This window comes from Eptesicus fuscus, chromosome 17, assembly GCF_027574615.1.
Source record: "Eptesicus fuscus isolate TK198812 chromosome 17, DD_ASM_mEF_20220401, whole genome shotgun sequence".
In the NCBI taxonomy this organism is placed as follows: Eukaryota; Metazoa; Chordata; class Mammalia; order Chiroptera; family Vespertilionidae; genus Eptesicus; species Eptesicus fuscus.
Window position 1 is genome coordinate 51,846,633 of NC_072489.1, and position 23,394 is coordinate 51,870,026.

The 23,394-nt window shown below is 37.3% G+C and overlaps 1 protein-coding gene across 1 annotated transcript; it reads right to left on the reverse strand.

The window, feature by feature from the left end:
- Positions 1–8,402: 8,402 nt before the first annotated feature.
- On the reverse strand, positions 8,403–23,193 carry DCLRE1A (DNA cross-link repair 1A). The gene is made up of 9 exons (XM_008144327.3): positions 22,643–23,193; positions 20,067–21,767; positions 18,391–18,524; positions 17,153–17,271; positions 15,897–16,037; positions 14,236–14,381; positions 13,291–13,445; positions 10,017–10,158; positions 8,403–8,994 (listed from the first exon to the last, which is right to left on the reverse strand). The coding sequence occupies exons 1-9, from the start codon at positions 23,145–23,147 to the stop codon at positions 8,834–8,836; spliced, it is 3,204 nt and encodes a 1,067-aa protein (XP_008142549.2). The 5' UTR covers positions 23,148–23,193; the 3' UTR covers positions 8,403–8,833.
- Between the last annotated feature and the right edge of the window lie 201 nt (positions 23,194–23,394).

A 23,394-nucleotide genomic window follows, 5' to 3' on the forward strand; every position in this document is an offset into this window, starting at 1 on the left:
TTTATTCTAAGTGCAGGGGAGGAGCAAATCCCGAAGTGTATTATCAACCAATGGAATCATCAGAGAGGTTCCATAGATCTGCCAAAGCCTTCCTAATGTAGGGTGTCACTAGGCTGACTCTGGGAACCGCAGTTCTGAGCTGTAAGGCATTACTTGGTAACTGATGTAACATATAGGTCCTACCAGTTATTTGCACCAACACCTTATCAAAGTGAATCACCTGCGTCTGTGGATTTGTTCTGCTCCTAGATGCTCACTATACCTTGCGAACGCTAAAAAAAATGAATGGGCTATGCTTGCTCTTGTTACTACTGACAGGCTATTCTGATACCATTGTCTCCTGGCCCCATTTTAGCTAGATAATACCACTATAAGGGAATATTCTCCCATTGCACTATCTCCAGGGTCCCAAACCTAAGCTGCTATTTATAGCCAAGAAAATAATAAAGAAACAAAATAAAGTGGCTCAACACATTTTCTCATCTGACATATTTTAATATTATAGAACATAGCCATTGTGATGAGTAGATTGACCCAAACCATCCTGTCCAAGTCTTGCAAAGGCATGAAATACTCTGGGGGGGAAAAGCAACTGAGCTAACAGACTCAGAGAATTATACAGGCATGACCTAGAGATTAACCAGCTCTCTCATTCTAGTGGAGGAAACAGACCTATTTCAGTAATTCAGGGCGGTGAATTAATTTGATCAAGGTCACAGAATTAGTGGCAGAACCAGGCCTAAATTATAGTCTCTGGAAACCAAGCCAAAAAATTTCCGTTACTACACATGCTGTATCAGTAATATCTCTTCTCAAAAATTTCTAAATTAATTATAAGATTCTATGATGATGATATCAATGGTCTTTTTACAGAGCTAACCCTGACCCTTCCGATCATCACAAAATGGTGTTAGTGCTCCCAGTTCACTGGGATAATTTCATCATGTTTCATTGGAGCTGGAAAATGCCCCTCTTTCTTTGGTTGGTGGCCATTCCAACCAAAAAGTTTTTCATCATCAAAGAGCCATGCTTGGGAGTGAAGGTGCTTTATCCACTTATGTTCATCTCTAAAAGCTACTCAAGACCTGCCATCCATCACTTAGTCTGCTTCTATCTGGGCTGCTATGGCAGGGACCACCACTCCTCCGTGGAATGCTGCCATGACGTTACCTCTAGGGGTTTCCAGGTGTGATGTCTAATCTCATCTCATATGCTTCCCCAAAACTATCAGTGTCAGTGGCTGCCTGAGGTTTCACATTCATTCAGGCTGATTGAATAGCTTCTAAGGCCCGCATTTGCTATTGAAATCTATAGCACATACATGGTGCCCACTGCCCAGGAGGTGCTCAGTAGAGTGTTTTTTGAACGAATGTTTTGCTGACAAAGTGGGGGGTATACAATGAGAAACATTTTGTTTGAACACAGTACACTCTACCACAAAATAGCATGCCATTAATATTCCTATGCAATTTGCCAAATCATTGATTGCTTCCAAGAGATATTATGAAGAGAAAATCATGAAATACAAGATGGGAAAGATAATGGAGAGAGAGATTCCATGTTGTTTAAGTAGAAGCAAGAAACAGGGCTGGTTGATGATAGAGAAAAAGTAATAAATATTATGGAGCTGTGATAAAAAGAGAATTGATGGCTTGAGGGAAGAAAGAAGGCGGGGAGCTGTATTCAGAAAATAAGCAAGGCTAAGACTATCCTTAGTCAAGAAAATGTGGAAACATACACAATCCAAATGTCAATCAATCACCAGGAATATGACAGCAGCATCATTTTTAGTTATAAAATCTATTGTCCTTTTCTGGATCTGTGTGTGTGTGTGTGTGTGTGTGTGTGTGTATCTTTATTCTAGGGAAGACGAACAAGACACACAGGAACTATGGATGTGATCATAAAGTAGGGAAAGCCAAGTATTTGGAAGACTTTTTACAGGAGCCACATTTTGAATCAGCACAAACAAGTCCCTGTCAGCTCACTGGCAGTGCACTGATTACAAATGTGACCAAGTGGAAAAACTTCCCCACTGCCAACTAGTCATTGGAACTTTGATAAGAAGGTGACAATTTAGCAGTGGGTACAAGTTCAGGGATGCGTTAAAATTAAAGGGGAGGACGAAGAAGGAGGAAAGGATGGTAACACAATCAGTCTTTAACATGATAAAATGATTCACAACCTCTAATTTCCCTGTGTATTCTAAAACTCCCCAAAAGATTGTCACCAACAATCTCTTTGCTCTAAATACACAGGCTTTTTTTTTTTTTTTTTTCAGAACTGTTTTTCATGCTCTACTGGCAACATTCCTCTCTGCTGTCTTTTGTGACACCTGCTTTCCCTTTCTCTCTGGCTGTTCCTATTGCTAAACTACATGACCTCTGACCTTTAACTTGGGAGATGCTGAGAGGCTCTGTGCTATCGTCTCCTCTCACCTATGTATATATTCTAATGAAATATTATTCTCCCTCTGACTCAAGGTACCATCTTTATGCTGGTGACACTCAAACCTATTCTAGCCAAGATTTTGCAGCCTGCGAGATCCAACTGTTCACTGACTGACTTCATGTGAACGAGTATCAGGAATCTACAACCCAACCAGTCCAAGCTACTCATTGGTCTCCCCTCACCCCGGTGCTACTGCTCAGGCACAACTCATCATTCCCCCAGGTAACCTGGTCAGACTTCCAAGCCTCATTCTTGGTTCTTCCCTTTTCTTTAGATCATGAATATTTACTGAGTGTCAACATGTACCAGAAACTGTGCTAGGTAGGCCCCCGGATGGAATGGTAAGAGGTCGAAGTGGTCCTGGCCCTCCCGGAGCTTATGCTCATGGACACACCCTCACTCTCACCCATCCTGCCAGCACTGTCCTAACACTGCCCTTCAGGAGCCTCCTTCTCTCTAACCCCGCTGTCACTTTCCTACGTGGGGTGCCATCATTTCTTGCCGTGATTGCTTCCATTGCTTCTCAACTCCTTTCTCCGATTCTAGGCTTGCCTTTCAAATGATTTCCACAGTACAGGGAGAGGAATCTGCCTAAAACGGGTCTTATGTTAAGCACACCAGTTCTGCTTAACATACTTCAGTGGCTCCTATCAGGGGGGCCCTGACTCATCCGTAGAACCCGCGACCCCAATCCCTTCAGCCACCATGATTCATGATTTTTGCCCTGTATAACTCATCCCCTGGAAACCATCGGGGGGCCAGGCCTTTGTGCACTAGCTTACCTGTGACCCTGGGCTTGGTGCCATTTCCTCAAGTAACAAACCCTTCCTTTCTTGGCTGCAAATGACTGTTTGCGTTTGACTGAGCTTTGAGGCGTACAGGCCAACGGACCCCTTTAGTTTGATAACACCTGGTCTCTGAAGACTTCCCTAAGGAACCCAAGCCCCTTCCCCTGCTCAGCACAGTGTCTTACACATAATTACACCTAGTAAATGTTTCCCGAGGGAATAAACTAAGTCACCCAATGAGGAATCAAATAACTTTTTCATATTATGTATTTAAAAAGATTTCAAGCTTCTATCATTAATATATTTTTATTGATTTCAGAGGAGAAGGGAGAGGGAGGGAGAAAGCGATACTAACAGAGACATCAATTATGAGAGAGAATCATTGATCGGCTGCCTTCTGCAGCCCCCACTGGGGATCGAGCTTGCAACCCAGGCATGTGCCCTGACCCGGAATAGAACCGTGACCTCCTGGTTCACAGGTCGACGCTCAACCACTGAACCACGCTGGCCAGGCTCAAGTTTCTGTCATTAAGTGTCAAGCAGCTGAAAAGGCTAGCATGGTTAACATCAAGCACCATTCCTAGCGGAGGCATAGACACCGTAGCAAAAGGATATTTAACATTTTCCTTAACTGTTTATTTGGCAGAGCAAGATAATGTAACCAAATCCATCTGCTTCCTCTAGTCCAGGGATTTCCAATGGTGATAAAAAGAACTTCATGCTGACCTTCTAATGACTCCTGACTTACCTCACCTGTTTGTCAGACATGTGTTTAAAATTTTAATACACATGAATAAATTACTAGCACACAACCTGGAGTAAATATAGTTTTTATATTAAAGTTAACAGCTCAGGAACAAAAAGATAAGTTTCTTGGCTGATCATCTATTCTCATGACATGTGAACAGCGAAGCTGTTTAATGCACTATGTTTTCATTATGCACTTTTAAAAAACTTGATGGGAACCAGGAATTATATAATTACAGGATTTAGGGCTAAATGGGACCCAATAAGTTATTTATTTCATTATCCACATCTCAAATAGCAAGCTGCCATTTTAAAGTTTAAAAACTGGATAAAGAGTTACATGTATATATTCACATCACCATTGTGGGCCATTTTCATAAATGACATTGCTTATTCAAGGTCAGCTGGTGTTATTCACCCCGATATTCAAAACCTTCTGTCTCATCTTCCTTTCTGACCTATAATTATAAAGATCACTTAGCTTCCTCCTGCAAGCCAAGGCAGTAAAGTCTGTCTTACCTGCACTGCATATAACCACTTCGTGATACCTGGTTTGTTGCTCTGTATTTTAAATTTACCTTGTTACTAACTCATAATTCTCATTGGACTAAAACTGTAGGCTTGTCATTATTAAACATCACTATTTCTAGCAAATCTAGACCCAAGTCTATAAAACTATTTTGCTTTGGTTTAAATAATACATTTTAGAACAATCATTTAACTGAGTTTTCTGTAAAGTGTCCTCTTTCAAAAAGGGTTAATAGCCCTGGCTGATGTGGCTCAGCTGGTCATGATCCCATGCACCAAAAGGTTACCAGTTCAATTCCCGGTCAGGGCACATGCCTGGGTTGCAACCTTGATCCCTGGTAAGGGGCATGCAGGAGGCAGCCAATCGATGTTTCACTCTCACATTGCTATTTCTCCCTCTCCCTTCTCTCTCTCTCTCTCTCTCTCTCTCTCAAAAGGTAGTAAAAAGATGCTCAACATCACTAGTGGTAGGGGAAATGCAAATAAAAACCACAAAGAGATACCACTTCACACCCACCAAGATGGCTGGAAGGAAAAAGCAGACAATGACAAGTGCTGGTGAGGATGTAGAGCTTGGAACCATGACACATTGCAAGTGGGAATGAAAAGTGGTCTAGTCATTCGGGAAAACAATTTGGCAGCTCCCCCGAAAATTTAAACACAGTTACCATATGACCTAGCCATTCCACTTCTAGGTATATATCCAAGAGAAATTAAATATATGTCCACACAAAAACTTGTACAAAATGTTAAAGCAGCATTATTTATCATAGAAAAAAAGTGTAAACACACATATCCACCAACAGATGAATGAATAAAATGTATTTTCAAATAATGGAATATTACTTGGCCATAAAAAGGGCTGAAGTTCTAATACATGCTAAATATGGGTGAACCTTGAAAACACTGTTAAGTCAAAAAAGTCAATAATGAAAGACTGCATTATGTTTCATTTATAAGAAATGTCCAGGATAGGTAGATCTATAGTCAGAAAACATAGTTGTTGCCTAGGGTAAGAGGTAGGTGGGAGGGAGGAGAGGCGGAGGACTAGGGAGAAACTGCTAAGGGTGTGAGATTTCTTTTCTGAATGATAAAATTAATCTAAAATTGATTGTGGTGATGGTTGCAAAACTAGTACTGCACAATTTAAATGGGTGAGTTATATGGTATGTGAATTATCTCAAACTGTTAAAAAACAACAACACAGATTTTGGCACTCTTTCCATGGATAAAAGACACTAAAAAAAAAAAAAAAAAACCTAAAAAAAACACTGGCTGATTTAGCAAAAAACAAGGGTATGTGGTCTTTATTCCCCTTCCAGATACTGTTGCTTTTAGTTCACTTACAATTTTATCTGCTTATCCCATGTGATACACAAGCAGAGCTCAGAGCCACAACAGGAAGTCCAAAAACAGTTCTTTCAAAGAAACTTTAAAAAGCAGCTTAATACCATTACCTAATAGTGTATTAAAGCGCTGCTCTGATACCATTTTATGATCTTAAGCTCTTGCTTTCCATTTTGAAATAACAAAAGGGCTTATCCAGATAATATAACTGGACTTTATGGAACATCTTTTATCCTTGAAAAACAAGTTTATCATATTTGGAACAACGCAAATAGTGTGCTTAGATGTTTTTAAATCCCCACACCACCAAGAATAGTGTGGGGCACAGGGCAGCTAATCACTAAGTAATGTTGATTGATAGAATGTAATTTCCTGAAGGCAGGATTCAAATGTCCAATGATGGATTTTAGTGACAAACTAACGTGGTAGCTTGGCCAAAAAGAGAAGTTTCGTCTCTAAATTGTTCCTACGCTGAAATGGATGTTACATAACAGACATTTTAATGTACCAAAATGATCAACTGAGCAGCTTCAATGTATTTTTATTGTCAGTGGTTCTTCTGGAATAAGACTCTTTTCATTTGAAGAAAACACATAAGAGAATTTAGGAAGTCATTTTTTTTTTTAAATATATGTTTATTGATTTCAGAGAGGAAGGTAGAGGGAGAGATAGAAACATCAATGATGAGAGAGAATCATTGATTGACTGCCTCTGGCATGCTCCACACTGGGGATCAAGCCTGCAACCCGGGCATGTGCCCTGACTGGGAATCGAACTGGTGACCTCTTGGTTCCTGGGTTGACACTCAACCACTGAGCAACACTGGCTGGGCTCAAATAACTTCTTCATTAGAAATTTTCTAAGATCAATACCAAATAAATTGAATGAACATAAGTCTACCAGAAAAGTTACAAAAGTTACACTATCAATACTCTTGTAAGACAGGAGTATTTTGCGGATTAGTACTTGAAGATGATTCTCCTCTTAGTTTCTTAGTCTAGTTATTGATGGTTATTTGGGACCAAATAAGGAAATTCTGAATGTACCTGGTTCACAGGAATATTAACTCAATCACTGAATAAAACATTAATTTAAATTAGTTATTCTGAAAACCAGAACATCAATAAATATATTTAAAAGACATTGACATCAAGTGGAAAATATTTTCCTATTACATCAAAGTAATGAGAACTTGAAATCTGCCTGTTGTCCCTGCATCTGGTAATTCAACGTTCAATGTCAGATAAAATGGTAAAAAAGCTTTTTGAGAAGTTCCAAATATATATATGGTAAAACATTTTCCCCTATGTTGGCTTAATTCTCCTTCTCCTTCTCTATACATGTTTAGGATGCTCAGGAGCTATCATCCATTTATTCTGGATTAATTAAAGTAGATTTCTTCTTCCATTTCACTTTAAAATTGAAACTTTTTATCTACCAAAGTGTTAGGTACTGGAACTAAAAATTTCATATACAGCACTCAACAGAGCCTCGAAAAATTTGGTTGTGATTGTGACTTACTTATAAAACTATTTGGGATGGTCCCTTAATGAGGTTTTGTACATTCTTCAGCCAATAGCAGCAAAACAAAATCATTCCAAGCCACCATAAATGGTGCTGTTTGTGTAGAAAGATGTTTTTGTAAAGGCTGTGGCTGCTCTTAAATAACATGCCTGGATTATCAAAGTAAAACATTCAAAATCATTAAAAACCTTTTAACCAAAGAAAAATGATAATTCAAGAAAACAAAAACGCTATTCCTCAAATAATAAATAAAAAGTGACCCCACATGATCTGACCATCTATTTCCTGTTAAAAATGTCGAATTTGTAAAAACTTTAGTTTTTCTCTAATTATGACTCTTAATTACTTATAAAGAGTTTATGGTGCCAAAGCCAAACAAGTTATTTTAAATATTTAATTGAAATAAACTGAGAACATAATTAAACTGGACCGATTACTACTGTGCCCCTAAAAGCTTTTCCTCCCCTAAATGTGATCCCTATTTCCCTTGCCTCTATAACAAAGTCCAAGCTTATGAAAATAAAGTTCATGGAGAATACTATCCTTCTGGTAACTGAAATCAATACTGAAAATACTTTTCCATGAAAACATTTAGTAAGAACTCCCAAAACTAATTGCACTGCTAGGGATGATGTAAGAATACACATATGCACATATGATATATTCATTATGCTGACCATTTTCATATTTAAACCCCATAAATTCATTTTTCACATGCGTTGGTCTAAAATTTCCATTTTGGATCAGTTATTGAATCTGTGTTGGAGAGATCAAGATTCATAAATAAATGATATAATCTTACTTAAAAATATACTGCAATCTAAACTTTCAGTTATCTACTATCTTGAGATAAACATCATTCATGCAAACTTTCCTCCATCCTTTATTGGGTGATTATCTAGGCTCTTTGAAAAATCTTCTTCAGAGTAAAATGCTGAATTTTTTAATTGAAATTTTATAAAACTGCATAAAAGGCACAGTTATAAATCTTAAAAACCAAGACACTATATAGAAAATTTAAGATTAATTTTTTATTTAAGTATACATATGATATAAAAGTTTTATCTCATAAAATATGCCCCATATTAAATAAATTTAAAGACAAATAATTACTTATAGATAATGTTTTCAATCTAATTGTTCATTATAATGAATCTTTCTGGTCCCAGACTCTGCTTTTATTTCCTCTGTGAAGGCTGGATGAAGAGCATAATTGCCCCCACCGGGAGGGGCAAGGATCCAGGGTTTCAGGGAGACCAGCCTCAGTGATCACTGAGGATGCTGAGGCACTAAGTACCAAGTTATTCAAATGTAAATAAGAAAATAAGCCATATGAGTGACCTTTGCGAGGTTTTTCCACATAAAGTGTATTTCATATCACTAAAGATTTAACTACCCACATGCTACACCTAAGTTACTTAACTAATTTGGAGTCCTTCGAGGTAGCATCAATATCCAGCTTCCAATTTCCATTCTTTAAAATATTCCTCCATTGTGTGCCTAGATTTCCAGGTGCCAACATTCACAGTAGGTATGATTTTCTGGGGCTTGAGCCACTGAACAAAACGTTTCATTTCTAGGTAGCTGCTGTGTTCACTATAAGGAATTCCTAGAACACAAAAGAAAAGATTGCCTACTAAAAATCAAATTAATTAAAAAAAAAAATCCAAGCCCAAAATAGTAAAAGGAAAGTGATCCAGAGTGTTTTTGTCAAAAACTCTTTGGTGCTTTATTTCTGATAATAAAATGTGCCTTTTAGGAAAAAATAAAGATGAAAACATTAAAATGCTACAAAAACTTTGAACATTAAAAAATTCTATGACTTTCCTTTGTAGGTAATAATATGCATTTTCATAGATTCTTATTTATAATTATGGTTTCTTTTTAAATAATTCTTCTCCTTAAGCACTCTGCTCAGCTATGAATTTCAAGAGAAATCCTAGAAGAATGAGTAAAATTTGAAGAACAAGCAGGAGACATTTGGTTTCCAGAGTAAGAAAGCAGATTCCAGTCCCCAAGCTTTGCACACACAAAAAATAAGTGAAAAGAAAACAAATTAAATTTTAAAAATCCCCTTCATCTCCTTCCCTGAAGATCAAGTCCCATAGAAACAGGGAGGAAGGGTTCTGTTCTGCGTAAAGTAAGGTCGTTAAAGCTGAAAGTCAGTCACTGGATTAGCGACATATCAATAATGTTTCCATTGGCTATTACTGTAATTAGTCCATTTCTGAGGACAACGGTAAACCTCCTCCAAGAGATGAAAAAATTCAAGTCCACTCTGGGACTCTGGCTGCCACCACATGTACCCACTGTCTTCCCGTTCTCAGCGTCACAGCACCATCTAAACTTGCAGCACACATCTGCGCCCTCTCCCCATTTCAAGTAGTTCCAAACTTTCCCCTACATATCACTGATCTGGCAGACAACATGACCTGTGTCAGACAATGTCTACCTACGATGGTCATACTCCTTCATATCAGCTTATAATGTATTAGAGATACAGGTTAGAGTTCACAGAGCAATTTGAAACTCTTGAATCGTTAAAGATTGCCATGCCTGTTTTTCTTGCATCTTTAATTCTAAAACATGTAATTGCAAAATATTAAAAACGAGAACATTTAATAAGTATACCATATATTGAAATGTTTCCTTTGGTCTGGGGCACGACATCTGTCATACTCGTTAACTTATTAGAATGTGTCCATCCTGTAGGTCGGAAAGCCAAAATCTGTTCATATCTCCCATCATACTTCTTCAAATGACTCTGTAAACCCTGTTAAATAAAAATAGGATATGGATCTAACGGTCCAGGAACATGGGTTATGTGCACTGAAACCATGATTAAAGGTGTTACATGGGCACAGTCACGGGAAGTTTCCGCTTGGTAAATTTTAGCTTGCAACAACCCAGCGCAGCGATTCTCAACTGGTGTGCCACAAGAATGTTTAAAACATGCAATACCTGAACTATTTAGTCAGGGGCACTGACCTCTTTCTCCTGAGACTGTCAAATAAAAAATGACAGCAGCCAACACCCTAGCCATCCGGTGTGAATGAATCAAAATTATACCTATGTTTTGTTGTCAGATTGGCAAAAACGTATTTTTTTCGGTATGCTGCAGAACGTTAGTAATTAGTTGATGTGTGTCATGAGTTGAAAAGGTTGAAAATTGCTGATCTAGGGCCTTGCTTCCAAAAAAACAAAAAAATGAAAAAACGTATTTTCACCTTATATACAATTAAGCATGCTGAAGGAGTCTGAAAAAAGTTAAGATGGGACAATTTTAAACATAAGTAATTATATCTAAACATATAATTACTTATGTTTATATATTAAACATGTATAATTCAGATAGCTACCCAAAAAAATCACCTCTCTAAATCCTACTATAGTTCAGTGGTTTTTAGCACATTCAAAAAGTTGTATAGCCATGTCCACTATCTAAATCTAGAACATCTGCATCATCCCAAAAAGAAACATCCATTCCTCATTCCCTCTCCCTCGAGCCCTGACAACTACTAATCTACCTGCTATCTCTACAGATTTACCTATGCTGGACATTTCATATAAATGGAGTCACACAAAATATAGCCTTTCGGCCCTAGCTGGTTTGGCTCAGTGGATAGATCATTGCCTATGGACCAAAGGGTCCTGGGTTCGATTCTGGTCAAGGGAACATACCTTGGTCGCAGGCTCCTCCCTGACCTGGGGCCCTGGTTGGGGCTTGTGCAGGAGACAACCAATCGATATGTTTCTCTCACATCAATGTTTCTGTCTTTCCCTCTCTCTTCCATTTTCCCTAAAATCAATGGAAAAACATCCTCAGGTGAGGATTAAAAAAAAAAAATGTAGCCTTTTGTGTCTGCTTCTTTCATGTAGCATAATATTCGCAAGGCTAAGTCATACTGTAGCATATTTAGTACTTCATTACTTTTCTTAAATATTTTATTGATATCAGAGAGGAAGGGAGAGGGAGAGAGAGAAACATCAATGATGAGAGAGAATAATTGATTGGCTGCCTCCTGCACGCCCCCTACTGGGGATCGAGCTTACAACCCAGGCATGTGTCCTTGACCGGAATCGAACCCAGGACTCTTAGGTCCGCAGGCTGATGCTCTATCCCCTGAGCCTGTAGCTAGGGCTATAGCCCAATAATAGTCCTATTTTGTGGATATATCACATTTTGTTTATTGATTCATTTTTGTTGGACATTTGAGTTGTTTATATTTTTTGGCTATTATGAATAATGCCGTTATGAATACTCACATACTTAGAAGTTTTTGTGTGTAGACATGTTTTCAATATTCTAAGACTGGAATTGCTTGGTGATATGTTTCACTTTTTAAGAAATTGCATTTCTTACGTTTAACTTTTTAAGAAATTATCAAACTGTTTTCCATAGCAGCTGCACCATTTTAAAATCTCACCAGTAATGAATGCGATTTCTAATTTCTCTAAATCCTCATCAACAATTAGCATTGCCTGTCTTTTTTGTTAGAGCTGTCCTAGTGAATGTGAAGTGGTATCTACTGTGGTTTTGATTTGCAGCTCCCTGATGGCTAACAATGCTGAGTCTCTTTTCATGTGCTTATTGGCCATATGTGTATCTTCTCATTCATTTGGTCATTTGTATACTTTCTCATTCATTCCTTGGCCCTTAGCCATCTGGCTTCCTCCAATATCACTTCACTACAACAGTTCTTATACAGGTCACCAAAAGTGTTCTAATTGCCATTCTTCCTTATAAGACCTCTCTGCAGCATATGGCACTTTTAAACACTCTAGTCCTTTCTTTTTCATAATACTCCAACTCCTCCACCGCCACCCCCACCGTCCTCCTAAATGGATAATTTGTTCAAATGGAATAAAGTTAGTAGAAAATAAAGTTGTAAAATAATTTTAAAATACTATACCCTCTCCAAGATATCTGTTCATTTTATAATTAATCACCATCTCATTAGCCTCCACACAAATTGGATGCCTCCAAAATTTAAAATGTTTCCAATGGACAAAACTCTGACATCGTTACCCCTAACATTTCTTATTAATTATATACTCATGAAAACAGGCCATAAACATTTTACCTTAATCTTATGAACAGAGTAGTAGTTATACCAGTTAGAATTTTCTTACTCAAGGGATAGACCTAAAGTGTTCACTTTCTTTACAAAATACAAGTGTTACTATTTATAAGACAGATACACAAGTTAGTTCAAAAAGCTCCATAAGAGTTATTTCATGAACATTAAAGAGAAAAAGGAAAATACATCTTTTTGTGTATATTATGTTCTGAATCATTTTTAATACACAGCTTTGATGTATTCCATTGCTAGGTGTCAACATGTCACCAAATGGAAAAAAAATCTTAGTATATGAATAAATCTGATAAGCCCCCCAAGTCACAGTGAGGTCATATCTTATGTATCTTAACTTATAGCTCAGACTTCCTCTTATGTTACACTTCCACTATTTTATTTAATCCTTACACGTAAACTTTCAACATATATCAATGTTATAAGGGCCTGGAAAAAGAAGTAAGACCTCCTTAGAATTCTCCATTCATTTCACCACTCACCCAGAAGAACTGGAAAATGATCTTATGAACAGAAGGTCTGAATGACCAGATAGCTGTATCCTTTTCTGCATATGTTTCTTCCCTTATGCCAGTTCTCTAGTCCCTACACTCCTGGTGGGTATGTGAATCACAGAATAGAGCTACACACACACAAAATGAAAAACATCTTAAGTTCCCCTTAAAAGATTTTCTGGGCAAATTTACTATAGGTGATGACTTCATTATAATTGAATCCCACTACATTAAATGCAGGTAAATGGAATTCTAGTTTATAGTTATCCGATTATCTTTTCTAATTCATCCTAAAAAACTTATCTCTTGGATACTTACCTTAAAATTAATTTGCATCATTGGGAGAAGGTGAACTAGTGCATCGCTCATGTCTGTAGTGATGAGGGAATTAATTTCTGGTATATTGAGGCACTGTAGGGTTTTATATTTCTCTCGGGACATGCCCACTTTTGAACCTATAACATCAGCAATGGCTATAGGCAAAGAAAAAGATTAAAGATAGTAAAATTACAGCTTATGAAAAAATATTACAACTTAACTGAATTTTAAAATAAGAATTTACCAAATAAAAAGAAATGCAAAACATTCACGCTTTTGCCATAATATCTCAAAAAGGCTGAATAATTTTGTTGGTTAACTGTGTGGAATAAATTGCGAGAAAAAACAAAGAATTTACTTTTAAAAATGTAGTATTTAAAAACTGCAAAATATGTATAGAAAGGGGGTAGAAGAAGGGAAGAAACCAAGTTTGGAAGAATTAAAACCCTGGCTTCATCACTTCATATCTTAATGCTTGACCTTATGTGATGATTGGTAAGAAGAAATGGAAAGTACTTCGCAAAACAACTCAGTGCTATTTAGATGAACTACAATGACATATCCAGGAATCATTTAGGAACAAAAATTACAACTGTTCCCTAAGGTAATTAATTGATGGTCAGCATCAAAGGCATGCAGTGACACAACGATATACTAGACATCTTTAAAGTGTATTAAAATACCAATGGAGCTTGGGCATTTGCTCTGTAAACACTTTGTAGCTATAAAGGCTACCATAACCACACATCAAATGTTTCCGTTAAGTTAAGCCTTTCAAAGTTTAAATGAATCAGACTCTGTCAAGTTTTCCTTCAACTTCAAAGGTAATATTGAACCGTTTCAGGAAATAAATTTCAAGCACTAGAAGAGACCGAGAGGGCTTTATGCAAAAAGAAGCTGGTCTTTATAACATATTAATGTAAATTCGATACAGCTAGCACCCACCTAGGAAGACTTTCTCTTTTCCAATAGAGTAAGTGCCACAGACAACAAGAGTACGTGGGTTTAGAGTTACAGCCTCAAAGGCAGTGTTGATGGCAAACTGGATAACCTCCTGCTGAGACGGAAAGCAGTATTCTGGGCTGCAATATCTGTAATATGGAAATATGGTACTTATTAAAAGAGCAACAAGAAAGCCATGGCATCAAATTGGATGCTTTTTTTTAAAGAAAAGAAGTTGCAGCAAAATTACATACAACAGCAGTATCATATATTAACACCACTGCAGGTTATCTCACTGCCTGTGGGTACAGTATTTGTTACCAGCTACTGATAATTTATGATGGGCTTATGCATTTTCAATATACTTTTTTCATTATGTTTCTTTTATCACCTTCAAATAAAAAAATTGCCTTTTTTCCTTCAAGATTATTTCTAGCCAGCCAGCTTTTTTAGCTCTAAAATTAAACCGCAATATCTTTTTTTAACCCCATCACTAGCAAAGAAAATCTACTGATAGGGATTATCTTTGGACTAAAGAATTCTGCTACAGTAAAAAATAATTATTATTAAAATAATGAAATCAAGCACGAACTTAATGAAGTAATTTTAAATCAAACAGTTAATATTCACATGGTTGTCTTCTCTTCTTAGGGATACAGGAATATATACAGCATTACAGGTATATAACAAACCCGGTTGGGTCTACCTCAAAATAATAATGTCCAGTGAAAAACTAACCCTAAGACTACTACCTATATATATTTGAGATGAAAGCTAAGTGCTTTTTCCTTTAAAAAGTCATTAAGTACCAACACCAAAGGAACATACTTTTCCCAATTTTCAAAACTGTTTTTCCTGGTCAGCCATCAGAATAGAGAAAAACCTTAATCCTTTCTCCTATAAAGACCTATAAATAAATTCAGAATTGTATGTAAAACAGTACTAAGTAACAAGAAAAGATTTTGGTTTTTTTTAATCTTATTATTCTCTTAATTTATCTAGTGTTTAAAGTATGTATAAAGGAATGGAAAAATAGCTAGTGTTCGAAAACAGGATGTAGAAAGACCATCTTTTACTAAAATATGCCATCCAAACTCATTTCTCCATGAAACAGTTTGAAATAAATAAATTTCTAACAAATTCATGAGGTATTTTAATATGTAATAAAAAGATAATGGCTTATATATACCATTATGTTTATAGCACCTAGTAATTAAAAGTTGTCACTTATGAATTACCTTTTTGAGGTAAAAAAAAAACCAAAAACCCACAAATTCTGAATACTCAGAAACAGAATCATACTTTGGTCTCAATTTTCTCTTCACAATTATACTTTGTAGTTACAGATACTTTGAAAGGATAACCTAAAATGGTGTTTTCCTAACATTTGCCCCCAATTATTCTTCCTTGTTTCAGTAGTAGGATTCTCACATACACCATATTTTTAAAAGGAAATGATAAAAAAATAATTGAGCTGTAGTCAGTTATGACATGTAATCCCAAATTTGTCCTTAAACAGCATCCCTCTGCTAAATAGTCCTAAAAGGATCACTGACAAAAATACCATAGTTTTGATTACCTAAGCAAACGCTCAAATTATTCACAATCTACATGGCAAATGCTGTCTGTGGGAAAAGAAAGGACACAAGCAAAGCTTCGCTTACGTGGTATCTAAGTAGAGCGTGTGGACTTTCAGGCCCACGAGAAGAGAACGTTCCATGGTGGGATCCGCTCGGAAGTCTCCGGTGTGTAAGACGACGTTACCGTTCGGAAGGTAAAAGAGGATCATGACAGCACCTGGGCAGCTGAACACGAACATTTCAAAGACATCGTCTTACCACAGGCAGCAAACACTTAAAATAGATCCGTTTCATTTATGTAAGTTACCCCTCAATAAGTTTGACGAAAAAAAATTAGAACTCGAGTTGTTATAAGTAGTGATTAAAGAATCAGCAGCAGAGTAAGCAGACAAAAACTTAAAGACAACCTGAAGAAAGGGCATTGGCCCTGATTTTAGGAGACCTAGATTTAGTCTTAATTTTAATCCTCTAAGCATCTGTGATCGCTAAAGTACATGAGGCTAACACTCTATGAAAAGTAGAAAGAAGACAAGTCAATAGTTGCATTTTTCCAATGTAAATAGTGATTTTAAAAAGAGAGGGAAACCATTTCCCCCCAAAAAAAACTTCATTCTTTAGTATCAAAAGCCTGAAAAATTACTTAAAGGGGGGGTGAGGGGGTGGGAAACCTTCTAGTAGCTGAAGGGAGTACAAGCTGTTAATTTATATGTGGTGTGTGTTTTTTTAAATGGCCAAAGGTTATTTCTTTTTTTTAAAAAATATGTTTTTATTTATTTCAGAGAGAGGAAGGGAGAGGGAGGGAGGGAGGAAGCGGGGGGGGGGGGAGAGAGAGAGAGAGAGAGAGAGAGAGAGAGAGAGAGAGAGAGAGAAACATCAAAGATGAGAAAGAATCGTCAATCAACTGCCTCCTACATGTACCCTACTGTGGATCGAGCCCAAAACCCGAGTATGTGCCCTGACTGGTTCAAACCCTGACTTCCTGGTTCATGGGTTGATACTCAACCACTGAACCACACTGGCCAGGCCAAAAGATTCTCTCTTAAAGAACAGCAGCAACATGTTAACATATGTGAAAATAATGAGTTTCATATGTCGAGCATGGTCATTTAAACTGGATAAAAATGGGTTAGATAACATTTAGAGGATCTCTACATTTGCTCTCTGATTCTGTAATTGGGTACATCATTTGTTTCAAAAGGAGAAACATGTTTAACTTAAGTTTTAAGAAATATCAAGCCTTTTAGTTCCAATAAAAAAGTTCTTAAGTAACCATGCCAATGTGTCTTCCTTTTGAATTATTTTTTAAAATAGGCTATTATTAGGGTAACTTTAATACTTACTGATTGGCATCAAGCAAAACAACTTTGACGCCATTCACTATACATTCGGTGTCCATTGGTAATGGATGGATATACTGTTCTTCCACATGAAGTTTGTTCTTCAACAAATTGGCAGTTATCTGCAAAACAGAATGTGCTTACTGTGCTCCAGTAAAACTCTAAATAAGTATTTTATTTCATATCTAGTGCAGAACCCAAGCATCTTAATAATCTCCTGTTCTCCCACTTAACATCCAATGTAAACCCCCCAGAATGCCAGGAAGATGGCTGTGTCACAGCTCTGCTTAAGTACGGTCACCTAAGAACTTCCTAAGATGAATGTGTCACAGTCTGCTGACATAAGTGTCACTGGCTCTGTCTCACCTGTGAAAAGCCCATCCCTGGCATGACAGACAAAGCCCTTCATGATCTGGCCCCTGCCCCTTTCTGCGGTTTTATCTCCTATTATTCCCTATCTTGCGTTTAGCCATTCTGAAATACCTGAAGTGCCCGGAATGGGTCTATTTCTCAGGTGTCTCTGCCTTTTTATAACAAACTCCACTCTTCTACCTGGAATCCTCTCTTCTGACTGGTTTTGGAATCGAACAGACCTGCCTTCAAATTCTGGCTCTGCTATTACTAGTTCTGTGACTTGGGGCATGTCACTCTACCTCTGCAAGCCTCAGTTATTTCACTGATAAAAAGAGGATAACTCAAGAATGTTGTGAGGATTAAATAAAATTCTAGCCAAAGCCCGTAGTAGTAGGCGATGAAATGGTCACCTTTCAGTAATTCATTCAAGCTCGCTCTTTCATCATGGAACATTTTCTAAGCGTAGTCTGGGACAGGGTGAATAAAGCACTCCTTTCTCCCTACTTCTGGGCACTCAGTTCACTTTTCTATTACAATACTAATCCCATCCTGGTATTATTTGTGAAAGCGTCCCTTAAGGCTGTGAGTACGCTGAAGTTAGGTCCTTGGCCTTAAATTATCTTTAACTCACTCAATAAATGTTTACTAAATGAAACCTAGATGTTTTTTTAGTACACTGTGAAGTAGCTTAACTATTGTGTCCAAATAAAAAACATTTACAACTATTGACAGCGCACTGGATTTTAGAATCTCAATGTGGAGTCTGCTTTCTCACATGTTGTCTAGGAGAATGATAGCTCTTACAATTTTAATTATTCCCCTTTAACCAAATTGTTTAGAAATTCACTGCATTCTACAAATTCACAATTTAGAACACTAAAACTTACCTCACTACAATAAACTGGGGATGTGAAGTTTTTAGACAATCCAGCATAATGATCAGAATGAAAGTGGGTGAGAAAGTAGGCTGTGCAGCCTTCCACCACTCCGTACTGAAAGGCATCAACTGTAAAGCCAGTTCCTGCAACGAAAATACCAGCACAGCTGCCTGAGCGACGCCAACAGAGGAAAAGATACCTGGTTTGGTTACAAATACCGAACCCTCGAACATCTGCACATCTCACTGCTCACCCAACTTTGGAACTGAATTTAAAACTTATGCCAAATTAATTCAGCAAAAGGTGATACCAGAGATGAAAAGGAGTCTTGTAACTTTCCACTAAATATTCCAGTATAGGCTTTTTTTTTTTTTTTAAATGAGTAATTATACCAAAAAATAAAAATAAAAATACTAAACTACAAATCATTTGCTTCTTTGTTTTATTTTGAGTATTACTTCTTTGGATATTTTCCCAATTCTTACTGGGACACCTAAATTCCTTTATTTCTGCAAAACAGCCAAAGGAGAATGCTAACTTTCTTCTTAAAAAAGAAAAAAAAAAAAAAAAAGAATGCTCAATAGGGGCGCTAGTGATATGCTTGTAAGGGGGCAAAAATGACTGAAGGACCAAATAATCCTAGTTATTATAATGGCCTTTGGCCCTCCAAAGGGCTACTACAGTACAGTAACAGATAAACAATATATCAGTAGAATTTGAATTTCATTGTGAGGGGGTGAGAGAGAGAGAGGGAGGGAAACAAGAAAAAAAAAGTGTCTCCCTAGAGGAGCAATAAAAAAAAAAAAAAAGTTGAGCTGTTCTAAAATGTTCATGAAAGAAATACCCAAGTGGGTTCATGAAATACCCAATTATATGCAAATGAACAAGCAAATGATTCTATTGAGACATATTAACACATTGCATAATGGACATTTAAAATACAGAAGATCAATAAAAATAAGCATTAAAAACAATACTAATGCTATGGGTACAAAAATGCTGTTTTTCACATAAATATTTTGAACAAATTATAGCTCTAAATCATCAATAAAGCACTTCAAAAAATCTTTCTGAAACCAAGTGTATTTTGGCAGGTTTTTTTTGTATTCTTTCCACAATAAGAGTTATTAGTTCCTTCAATAACAAAATTCATTTTAACACACATTTTTCTACTAACTCTTCTATGAAGACATGAGAAATGACAGTTATGAAAAAGCTGAGAAACTAAGTTATGATATGGTTTAAAAATGTTTGGCATTTACAATGACCTATATAACCTGTGACATTTTCCTTCTTTGAAGTTATTTAGTACTTTTCATTTCTCTTAAATGCTTAGAGACAGTGTTTTATTATAGTTATTTTATAGGGAGCTTTTCCTCCTCCTGTATTAAGCTGAGCTTTACTAGTCTTTGTCAAATCTATAATACCAACCTATCTAAGCACAGTATCTTGTGTACAGAATATATTGAATAAAACTTTACTGAATGGAGCAATAAAGGTTAAACACATACACACATACACACACACACACAAATCTATGTTACAAGTCAGTGAAGTGGTATAGAAAATAAAAGAAACACATACAAAAAACCTGTTCCATGCAAACACACACAACTGGAAAATGAACATGAAATTCAAAAAGGTGCCTCTTTGTAGCTACAAGAAGCATTGATATTTCAACTTACCAGGGATTTTCTTATAGAATGGACACGTCCTTTTTCTCAACTCTCCTGCAGGTGAGGAGTGTGGGCTTTTCGCGTTGCCTCTCTGCAGCCTGCCACAAGGTGACGTTATGAAAACTTGGTCTTTACTTAAATTGACTCCAGCTTTGGTCTTATTAATCAGGTAATCTGACCTCGTCTGAGGCATTCCTTCCTGTAGCGAGTCTGACTTTTTAAGTCTCTTTCTTTGATGCCGTGCCCTCTTACTAGAAGGTTCCACAGATTGCCAATTCTCACTTAAATTCTGTGCATCAAATTCTGGATCACTTAAAGAATTTTCTGCTTTCCTCTTGCACTGCCTGGGCCTCTTTTTATTAGGACTTACCCCTGGATTTGAGTTCATGCCTTCTAATGCACTGTCCCCCGTCGGTTTCTCTTCTTTTCTTTTAGGTGGTAGACCAAAATACACCCCTATATCCATTTGCTTCATTACCTTCGTAGAACTCTGTGTTGCATTACACTGAGAACCAGATGGCAACATGTTCAAAGACTTAGCCGAAGTAGCTGTCCTCGAAAATGTCTCTGTATTTAGCACTGCAACTTGACTGTCTCGCTTACCACCTAATGCTTTTCTGCAGGAACATGCTGAGTCAGCATTATTCTTAGTACTGAAGTTCTTACTTGGTAATTCTCTAATTTTACTTTGGGTTGGATGGAAAGAAAGACACCCTCCTCGGGCCTGGCTTTCAAAAGCTTTCGGCATTTTACTCTTAAGTAATGGAAGAGAAATGTGATTGTAAACAGCTGATTCTTCAATTATCTGTTTTTGTTTATTTGATGGAGAGGAGAGAACTTCTGGCTCATCAGGTTTTGCTGCAGTGGCCTGACAACTAGAAGAAGCAAGTCCCCCTGCCAATGCAGGTGGAAACAAGAAGAAACCATCATCAGTATATGCTGGATCATGACATAAAATAATCCCCTCATTTGGGAAAAGAGGTTGAGATGAATCATTCAGAGTGCCGTATGTATACAATTCTTCATTGTATCTCTCTTGAGTTAAGAAGCTATTCATTTCGGAGCCACTCTCCTGCTGATTCCTCAGTAAGGGACAGTGGACATTTTTAAACAAAGTACAGCCGTTGTCATCTTCTTCTGGGCTGCCACCTTTAGAGCTTTCTGTAAAAAACAGCTCCTGTTGTGCATCATCCAGCTTTTCATCTGTATCGTAAGTTTCTTCATCACTTTGAAGAGGAGAATAGGAGATTTCACAGTCGCTCAAGTCATTTTCTGGCCATGGCAAATTGGTGTGTTCTGAGTTGTTTTGGCTGTCTAGTCTTCCGGCGAGAAGCAAACCAGCTCCTACCAGTTTGTCATCGTTAACACATTGTGCTACTTGTGGAGCTTGTTGGGACGTTGGGATAGTTGTTGAAGAGGAAATCTTTTTCTTGGTTTCAGCTGGAGACTGAGATTTTTTTAGACACTGTGTCACGAACAAGGGACCAATTGGAACATTTTTAAAGTTCTCAGTTTGTTTTTGATCCTGAGACCATCTTTCCTCAAGGCTACAAAGAAAGCCTGAGTTAGTCTCACTGAAACTACCCCCTACCCCATGGGATGGACTGCTAAGAGGACTATTGCTAGCCCTGCTTTGAGCTAGCAGGAGGTGAGTGTATCTCTTGTAATGAGAAGGAATTGTCGAGGTACACAGAAGACCATCGGGACACTCTGCAAATTGTAATAAAGAAAAAGGTATTACAGTGTCATAGCACAGACTATATTTTGACAGTATCAACGTATAAATCAACACACAGTGTAGTCATCAGCCCTATATTGAGGCCTTAGGACAATAGCTCTTAACACAAATCAAAAGATCAGCATAAAATAACAGTAACCCAATATGTTTTTGCAAAGTGCTAGTTATTATTTTTTAATCAAACAAATCTGAGCTCCTTTAAAATCCATATCATACTTACATTACATATTTCTTAAACAGGTGCTACAAACTGACACCATCACTTTCACTAGTTCACTATTGCTCAGGCAATAAAGAATAAAAAAGACTGATATCTCCCTTAGAACGAGAGTTCTACTCCAATTTTTCTTATGGAACAACACAGATGTATGGCAATTGTAGTAACGAATTAGCTTCCATTATTTAGTAATAACAATCTTAATTAGTTATAGCTGTTTTTACCCTGGGCAATTTAGATTCTGTTCTAAGATTAGAAATTCAATTTGATACACTGGCTAATGAAGATCTGGAAACGGTTCCCCACCATACCATTATGATTGGGCAGTGGTCGGCAAACTCATTAGTCAGCAGAGCCAAACATCAACAGTACAACAATTGAAATTTCTTTTTAGAGCCAAATTTTTAAAACTTAAACTTCTTCTAACGCCAGTTCTTCAAAATAGACTCGCCCAGGCCGTGGTATTTTGTGGAAGAGCCACACTCAAGGGGCCAAAGAGCCACATGTGGCTTGCGAGCCGCAGTTTGCCGACCACGGTCTTAGTTTATTGCTTCCCTTGCTTGACTGGACTGATATGTCTGGCCTATTGCAGGTCCATTTAAAGACCACTATCTTTTATTGTAATCTTACCTGTTTCAGAGAGTGGCAGAGAATCCAAACACTCAAAGACATGCCATCGAGGTGTTTGACCTAGTAACGCGGAAAAAGGCATCTGGCAGTTTGGGCAGTATCCATCATACACCGGACGGATCTTTGGAGACACCTGTTTGGTTTTGTGAGTCCTACAGTGCTTTCCTGCTGTGGTCTTGCCTTGAGATTGCTGGGTACCATCTCCACAACTGGAATCCTGACTAGAAACTATAGAAGTCTGACTAGAAACGACAGAAGTCTGACTACAAACTATAGAAGTCTGGCTACCTGTTACTCCGATGCACACTTCAGGGCACTCTGCCTTCTCTTTAGCTTCCACAGTTCTTCTTTTGTTTCTGTTACGCTTTGACTGGCATTTTCCATCTGTTGCTTTTTCTACAGATTTTGGAATATTCTCAGGGCAGTTATTTGCATGTACTGGTTTTGGTTTCCTTCTGGATTTGTATTCCCAGATGTCTTCTTCCGAAAACGTGTCTTCTAACATGGCAAAATAATTTTTACCATTAAAGAAGCACTAATCTTAAGTACACGGAGAGTCTATTGTCACAAAATTTTTCAATGAAATTATTTTGCTGGGGAAAATAAAAACAACCTAAAATACTTACTAACTTGATGGGAATCTAAAGGTCTGGTAATGAATATATTGGCAAACTACAAACCTTATACCTGAGACCACCTACTACAATAAAATTAAGAGAAACTACCTCAGGGGTAGCATCTGAGAAGTTTTC